This window comes from Atta colombica, unplaced genomic scaffold (genome assembly GCF_001594045.1).
Source record: "Atta colombica isolate Treedump-2 unplaced genomic scaffold, Acol1.0 scaffold55, whole genome shotgun sequence".
Classification (NCBI taxonomy): Eukaryota; Metazoa; Arthropoda; class Insecta; order Hymenoptera; family Formicidae; genus Atta; species Atta colombica.
In genome coordinates, this window is record NW_017259545.1 from 454,619 (window position 1) to 463,610 (window position 8,992).

At 31.4% G+C, this 8,992-nt stretch overlaps 1 protein-coding gene across 1 annotated transcript in view; it reads right to left on the reverse strand.

The window, feature by feature from the left end:
- Window positions 1-8,135: 8,135 nt before the first annotated feature.
- The window catches only part of LOC108691877 (DDB1- and CUL4-associated factor 6-like), a 7,730-nt gene continuing 6,873 nt past the window's right edge, over window positions 8,136-8,992 (reverse strand). Inside the window, exon 16 of the mRNA XM_018199812.1 lies at window positions 8,136-8,530. Coding sequence (XP_018055301.1) covers window positions 8,472-8,530 — 59 coding nt within the window. The 3' untranslated portion in view covers window positions 8,136-8,471. The remainder of the gene's footprint in view (window positions 8,531-8,992) is intronic.

Genomic DNA, 8,992 nt, shown 5'->3' on the forward strand with positions numbered 1-8,992 from the left:
CAAATAGGATTATATGTATATGTATATGTGTGTATGTATATATGTATATATATATGTATATATATATATATATATATGTGCATACATACATATATGTATATAGCAGATATACATTATATATAAATATATATAGAGATATAAATATAAATATAAAATTGCGAGATTAAGAAATAGTTATTTCTACTACTCTAATTTGTCGCTTCTACGTGTGGTTGTTGTATAAAAAAAAGATTCATTGATTTATTATTATTGTTATTACACGATTATCATTAATGTTAACGATTACCACTATTACTGCTATAACTACTACTGCTGCAACTACTATTACTACTGTTACCATTACTATTATTACTACTATACTATTACTATTACTACTATTACTATATTATTATTCTTACTGTATTATTACTATCGCCGTCGTTGTCGCCGGGAGTAAAAAGAAAAGGGGAGAGTATCTATTCTTTACTCTTGTCTATCGATCGATAAATTGAAAATTTTGTCTACAGGCTACGACGATCGGCATAATCTCCTTTTTTTTTTAAAAAAAAAAACGTGACAAACGCCACAATTGACACACATTCACGTTCAAATAAATTCAAAATGTTATTTATATATAGGTATATACATATATTATATGCATATGTATGTATATACAATATATATATATATGTATAGCATAGACCGTGTTACATTTTGTTTGTGTATGTGTTTGTGTGCGTGCGTGCGCGTATATTTGTGCTTGGGTGTGCGACGTGCGTGTGTACGTGCGTGTGCGTATGTATGTGCAGGGGTGTGCATGCACGCGCGTGTGTGTACATATACGTGTAACGTAACGCGGTCTTTATTATTATAAACGTTTATAAATACGAGTTTTACGAACGTTAATGAAATCGAGTGACTAAAATATCGATATATATATATATATTCTCATTTTTTAGATATCTTTTCACATCGATTGAAAGTTCGGAGAAGCACACGTCCGCGCGCGCATGCGACGCAACTGTTATTATGATTATAATTACAAATTGCTGCAGCGTTATTCGCGTATTTCATAGTTAATTCATATCGAAGAGTTTTTCAAACGCGCGGAGAAGGACGTCTCTCGCGATGCTCGCTGAAAGTTGTTTGCAACTTATTAAATCTCATAAGAATTCAAATTGAAACCATACACAATAGAGTATAAATTATTGCATTATATCAATGCGAAGTGTGCAGGTGTTTGTACTCGTATCAGAAAAAAAAATTTAATCGGATTTCTCCGTTGAGTCATGTATCCTTCAAGAGTTTCTTCCTTTATCAGATATTATCGTAATCTCTCATTCTGTATCTTCATATATCAGCAATAACATGATTTTCAACGAATTCAATCCGAATTTTTTTCTGATATGGATACACCGTACAGTGGCGTAATCGACATTCGAGAGGTCCTTTCGAATTCGATATTCTTCTCTTTCAGAATTTTATTCTTTTCATAATTTTTCTCTTTACTTCTCTCGTTCTTTTTTATCTCTCTCTGTTCTTTCTTAATTACCTTTAATCAGGCTACGAAATCGCGTTGATTGCACCACTGGCATGGTACATATAGTGTAAACTACGTATTATATATATGTAAGTATAATCTCCAGATTTCTCACACATTCCGTAGCGGTTTGCTCATTTTCCATCTTAGCTCGCGTATCGTAATCTCTTTCTCCGCGTTTCTCCCGAGTATGACGATCTCTTGTCAGTGCCGATTATCGCGTAATTAGTATCGCGTAACGAAGAGGTGCGACGAGAAATCTCGAGCTCCAATGTGTTCGACAATGTATCTTGTCGTTGTGCTTTCTTGTCTGATTTGTATCGACGTGATGAGATTACCGTACTTGTACTCTTGTGCATGAATGACAGCTCTCGAGGATTAATGAGAATTATACAAGGCTTCTCGCGATTACGTTAACATCACATGTTGTAGATTTAATTATCTCGCATCTATACATAGAAATGATACACGTGTCCGAGAATATATGAAGAAGAAAAAGATACATGTGGCTATGCTCGCACTGACTCACGTTTGTAAGTAAATGTCGCGCGAGTAAGAAAGCTCGATATCTAGATATCTAGATATCCTGAAAGATACTGAAAGCAGTTATAACATCGTTACTTTCATTAGAAATTTATCCAATTGTTTTCATTGTTAACTCTTTTGTATTATAGATGAACATATCTTTGTAATCGAATCCCGAAATCTATAGTGAAATTTAGCGGGACGATAAAAGAGCAAAGCGAATTTTAAAATACCGTGTGTCTCTTGCCATTATCATTATTGTTCTTTCATATAAATTCATTCTTTCAAGCGAATGTTCGGCTTCTAATTCTAAAGATCGCATAAACGATCTTTGTGTTAAATGTAACTCGAATTTAAGCGAAAGAGACAAACTGCTGGGTCACAAGAAATTAAATTTGTTTTTTTCATAAATGAAATTTAAGCATATTCTTCGTGAAAATTTTCAATTAGTGATTATGCTGTATAAGTATTTGGAAAATATATGTTGTAATGATGACAAATTAGTTGCAGTTTAAAATTGCGTGCGTATCTGAACAATGTCCGTCATTTCACTTTAAACTCTGATTTGTCATTGATGCATGTTTCAAGGATAGTCTGCATGTCGCGACCTACGAATAAACGTACGATAACGCGTATACATGCGTGCGTCAGTGCATGATCACTCCTATAGTACAAAAGTTGCAGCAACACTACTGCAACATTGCTGCAAATTCTGTGCTGTATGAAAGTATTTTGAGGTATCGGTTCGATAAGTAATGTATGACAGAGTATAATGTCATCGGTTACCCAAAAAACGATCCGATCGATGACCGAACTTAGTCTTATTGATGCGTAAGGATCCAACGCGTAGGACCAAGATTATTCATGTTAACTCTAACGTTATTTTCTTATTATCACTTTTGATGCAAATTTTTGTTAGCATCGAACCTTGGTTTTTATCTAATTAATTCGCTGTTAATCTTTATTTGATTTTTCTTATTTTTTTTTGTAAACTATTATTTAAAATTCAAAGAACTCGAGTGTTTTATGAGAACTTACATGATGTAATTATTTGTTTGGATATTTCATATTTATTCGTTCGTTTTCAGTTTGTTTGCAAACGGATAATGCGCGCATTGCATCGGAAGATGCAAAGTACAGATTATTTTTTTCCTTCTTTTTTTCTTTTCTTAATTTTTCTTTTATTCTCGTAAGACTCGCAGAACGATGCTGTTTAATTACGATGGTGTTTAATTACGCGTCGTGCAATCCGATTATGCCTCGAAAAGTCTGAAAGTGATGTTCCTTTCGGACATTGTAAACAATTGTAACAATTATCCTGGTTATAATATCAATATTATTACATTTATTGTAATTACCATTATCACCATTAATTATTATGTCGTTGTTATTGTTATCATTATTATCTCATACATGGATATATGTATATATATACACACACATATACATATATATACGCATGTTACATCTTTATGTGTATACGTACATACTTATACATTAAATCGCGCACGCATTTGGCATGCGATATGAGCAATGGCGAGCCCGCAATCCCAGGTATTTGTATTTCTATTTAACATAGAAGTAAACGCGTGTAACGAAGCGGTGAAAATACTGTTTCGTCTAGAAATTTTTCACTTGACGACTGTAATTAAAAAAACGCTATTTTCCGTTGGTCTTTCTTATAAACTGCAAAAGAAGGAAACGCCGCAGCACATCCATGCGCGGCATATTTGTATAACGTAATGTTATATTAAAGAAATAAGAGGAAAGAGAAACAAAGTATAGGATGGAAATAGCGAGTTTTTATATAGGACATATGCGCGCGAGAATATATATTCCGAAATAGTGTTTTATCCATTTCGAAAGAAATTTTGAGAAAAAGAGAGAGGGGGGGGGAGAGAGAGAGAGAGAGAGAGAGAGAGAGAGAGAAAATTTGCACGTCTGGCTGAGATTATCTCTTGGAAGTGTGCGAATGTTATACATCCAGAAATTTATCTTTCATCTAGTCTAAGAATTAATCGAAATCTAGATGTGACATGGTCGATTTGATTTAATTTTAGAACTAAATATCCATTTTTGCACTTCTCGATTGAATTAAACAAGCTAAGTGTGTAAAACTTGAAATAATCACTTACACATACAAATCTCGAAATCTCGAAATGATCGTGCTCGATTTAATATCCTGTTCTATATTTTTGCAATCAGCAAGAAAAATGGGATCAAGTTCTCGGTTTTCAATTAATACGATAAATCATTTCGTTCGATTTGAATAATATGAAAATTACAGTGAAATGCTCATTGCTATATATTTCTGTATATAATTACACTTTTTACATGATGTTGTTTATAGATTCTTTTACGGAATTTATGTGTGTAATAAATTCTTTAAATTAAAATTATACACATTTGTATTTAAATGATTCTTCTTTCGTAATAATCAACACTGTACTTTTTAAATGATATTCTGATAAGTGATTTAATGTTATTTACAGCACACTTGATCCCATTTGCTCGATTTGAATTCAGAATTATATCTGAAATGAAACGAGAAGCGCGTAACCGTAGTCAATAGCGTATTTGAATTATACATGCAAAGACTCGATTCGGTCTCGGCCGGATATGTGAGATATCTTGAAAGCGAATATTTGTAAAGGACTCTCAATGCATCACATTTTTCGCAATCACTGTTGCGTTTTAGGAAGACTTGCGACGATGTGATCGAATAAAACGCGATCCTGCAATAAATGATAAAATCGAAAAATTTCTACGGAAGTTCATGAATATTCGCGTATTCTCAAACGTTAAAATCGACGAAAGAGAATAGTCCTCTAATGAAGAAACCTTTAAGTTTTATATCTATTTTAAAAAATATGAATTTTTGTTCGATTTTTTTTTTCACAAGGCTTAATTTCTTTCATTCTCTTTTAGTTTACTTATTGTTTTGCAGAAAAAACTCAGCTAGGCGAAATGTCGAGTTATACGAAAGATTATTGATTCTGTCCTCTCCCCTTCCCTGCTCTTTCTCTCTCTCTCTCTCTCTCTCTCTCTCTCTCTCTCTCTCTCTCTCTCCCTCCCCCTTCTTCCCTCTCTCCTCTCCTTCTTTCTCTCTCATCGGTAAATTTAATTATAATCGCACTAAACTTCATTATTACAGACATTATTAAATCTATAGATTAAATTTACAAATAAACGGATAAGCGATCGCGATTACAATTTTGTCCTAATATATTGAGAGAAATAAAAACGAGAGAAACATACATGGCACATACACACATATACAAAGCCGCGCCCACAGTCGATCCATATGCATGTTCTACGCGTGCACGTCGCTTTTCGATCGAAGATTTTCTATTATTTCTTGTTCTTTTTTCGTTCTCTCTGAGGTGTGAAATTACACAATTCTTAATATAACGTATTCGTGATGCACATTTTATACTCAGAATTTTCATTTGTTTTCCTCTCCCACGCCTGAAAATATTTATCTTGTTTTAAGTGCAAAAAATTTTGAAATTTTCAATCAATACGAAAATCTATTTATTATTATCTATTTATTATTTATGAAATTATATTTGTAAATATAAATTTCAATTTTTCTGCTTGAGACTTGAATCCGTTTTGATTCGACTGTAAGCAATATTGCGAAAAATTTCAACTCATATTTGAAATTTTGCCTTACAAATGAAAATGTGGAACGCGTATCATCCTTTTATAGATTATTAGATTTTTGTATACATCAATATTATGGGATGTTATATATATATAACATATACTTAAAATCTTTAGAAATCTTTATTGTTAATTTTTTATAGTTTATAGTTTTTAGTGACAACATTTACGAACGAGATTAGCTTCGCGAATTGTTTGGGATAAGATAAGAAATGTAATTTCTTAATCTTGCGTATTCTTGATATTTTATGTTATTGCATACAAATTGTCAGTCTTTTTGCTTCGCTTAACAGTGATTAATCTCTGTACTAATAATATAATCGAATCATTAGGCAAAATTTGATAGACATTTATATATACGTCGTAATGATTGCAAACAGATTTATATTCAATGAAAATTGTAATATGTTTGATAAAACTTAAATGAAAGACGTGTTTGTTGGAAAGACAAGTTGGAGAAGATCAAAGACTGTCGATGATAAAATTCCATCGAGCCCTCAATAAATTCAATTAATCATCTGATTAGGTACTTTTTTTATAATTCAAAATAACAGCACGGAAACGTATGATCGTCTCTGTTATCCTTTTTTATTAATATCGCTATTGTTTGGATACATTTACAATTCGTATATTAATCGTATTTAGTATTAATATTTAGTATTAATATTATTATTTCAATCATTATTATTTCACTATTAGTGATTTTATTGTTATTATACGATTTATTACAAATGCAACATTCATATTTTGTTATTAAATTAGATTCTGTTGTTGAACGTATAATTTAATTTTGTATATTTGTTGTTTTTAGTTATTTCACTTCCCGTTCTTTCTTCCATGTCATTAATTCGAAATAAATTAGATATCTCGGTGTGTCTCAGCATTGCTACACATTCGTTGTCAATTTGATTTTGACAATGCAAGAATTTGTTTACGTTCACGCGCTCGCGAGATTCTCGATAATCCCAATTCAATCTTGATCAAATGTTGTGTGTGTGTGTGCGCGTGCGTGCGTGCGTGCGTGCGTGCGTGTGTGGGTGTGTGTGTGCGCGCGTATTTGTCATGTGTGTGTTATTATAAGTCATAAGAATAATTTTATCGCACTGTACATTGTTACGCGTGCATCGTAAACGCCATCACTTTTAGAATTCTTTCAAAATCCTAGCAAAGAGAGGGAGAGAGAGTTTTTGTTCAATTATTATACGTGACGTTGAGCGCATAAACAAAAAGAATTGACGCTGATGGGATTAACGAGAATAACGATACTGCTATTATATTATGCGTTCGTTTACACTTTTATTATAAACAAGCTCTTCTTAACAATACATAATTGTAAAGACATGTCGTTCATTCTTACATGTTGCTCATCTAACGATCGTTAGTCATATTCTATATGACATGACTATTGTCTAAGGATTAATAAAATTGCACAAGCGGCGATGCTACGCGAGATGCGGCATCGCAACACGATTATCGTCGATAGTCGATTTCTAAAACCCTTAGCATTTTTCATAAATCTGCCTATATCTCAAGTAGACACAATTACTATTACCGATTACTATTACCGATTCATTGCTTTAACTAAAAAACTTGTAAGGCACGTATTACGGTTCGCCTTACGACAAAAATTTTCATGTCCTAATAACATTAGAATCGCATTATTCTTTTCTACGGGATCAAACTGTATTACTGTCACTTCATTCATCGTTATTATTATTCCTTGAATCTCGATGATAAATGTAAATTAATAACATACAGAACGGATGTTAAAAGTTCACCGTGCAATTTACAAGATATTTGTGCCTGCAGTAACAGAAGAAAATAAAACGTCTCTCTTGATCATATTAAGCTATAACCCAGTACTATGTATTTGTCCTCTCTCTCTCATACACGAAATACAATTCTACTAAGTTTTACGAAATACTATTTCAATTTTGACACATATAGAAAATATTGATAAGAGACTTTAATAGTTAAAATAATAAATTAAAGACTACACATGTAAAAATAAGACATAAAGATTTGAAATCTCAATAGTCTCTGACTGTACAAGTCGATATTTTTTCTTGTCATCATCAAAAATATTTAACATAATAATTTAACATCATTAACATGATTAAGCATGCACAGGCGATTATCATCTAATAATACAAAAAAATATTTAAAAACAGACGAAATGTCTTTTATTGCAAACTTTCAACTAGTTAGCAGTTAGAGAATGCTAATTTTGTACTGCTTATAATTTCATCGACAACAATACTTTTGCAAAATATACGAATAATATATAACTTGGATAAATATTGATAGATACTATCATACTTCGTGATAATCATGTAATAATATTAAATGTAAAATATATACAGAGATCGAAATTCTTTTTTTCGATATATTAAAAATATAAATCCACTATGAATATGATTGTACATAAGATGAAGAAAAGATATAAACTTCGATATTCGAGGAATCGAGTACTGATTAAATCCATTTCAGTTTGGTATTTTATTATAAGCGCAAGATATAATAATATATGAATACGTAATGATATTCGCAATGCTATCATATTTTATAAATGTATCTTTACACCAAAATACCGTTCGAATTGGACTTAAGGTATCACGAGATCTGTTCATGCCGATCAGCATTTTCCATATTTATTGATTCGATCGGTAAATAAAGGATTATCATAGTCGCAGTTTCACAATTGATACGCGAGTTTCGTTTTATTATCGCTTGTTATTACTTGCAGTACGTCGAAGACGATTCAACCACCTCGTAAATCGCCACCCTCGTCGCTGCTCCGTCTCCTGTTGCGACCTCGACCTACAAAACAATCGACATAGTTCGTATAATATTCATTCATTCGGACATAATAATCAGTAAACACGATCGTATCACAAATTTCGATAATATTTGGATTATCTGTTTCAATAAACAAGAACAGATGCAAAATCATAGCTTTAAATATATTAGTTTTAAAACAAGAAAGATTATAATTATTATTTAATTTTTTGAAATTATTCATTTTTTGTCCTTAACGTAAATTATCTATCGCTAAAAACAAAAATTCGTAAGTTTTGAAAAGATATACAGACGTATAATCATACATAATAAAAATGTATAAATATTTATAGAATATTGTGCATGTATATAATATTCTATGCGTTATAAATACAAATTAAAAGTATTATTCGTACTAAAATATCATTGTTTATAAAATATATCATTTCTTCCAAAATTTCTTAAAATAATTTTTTCAATAATACATATATGTATTCAAAATTT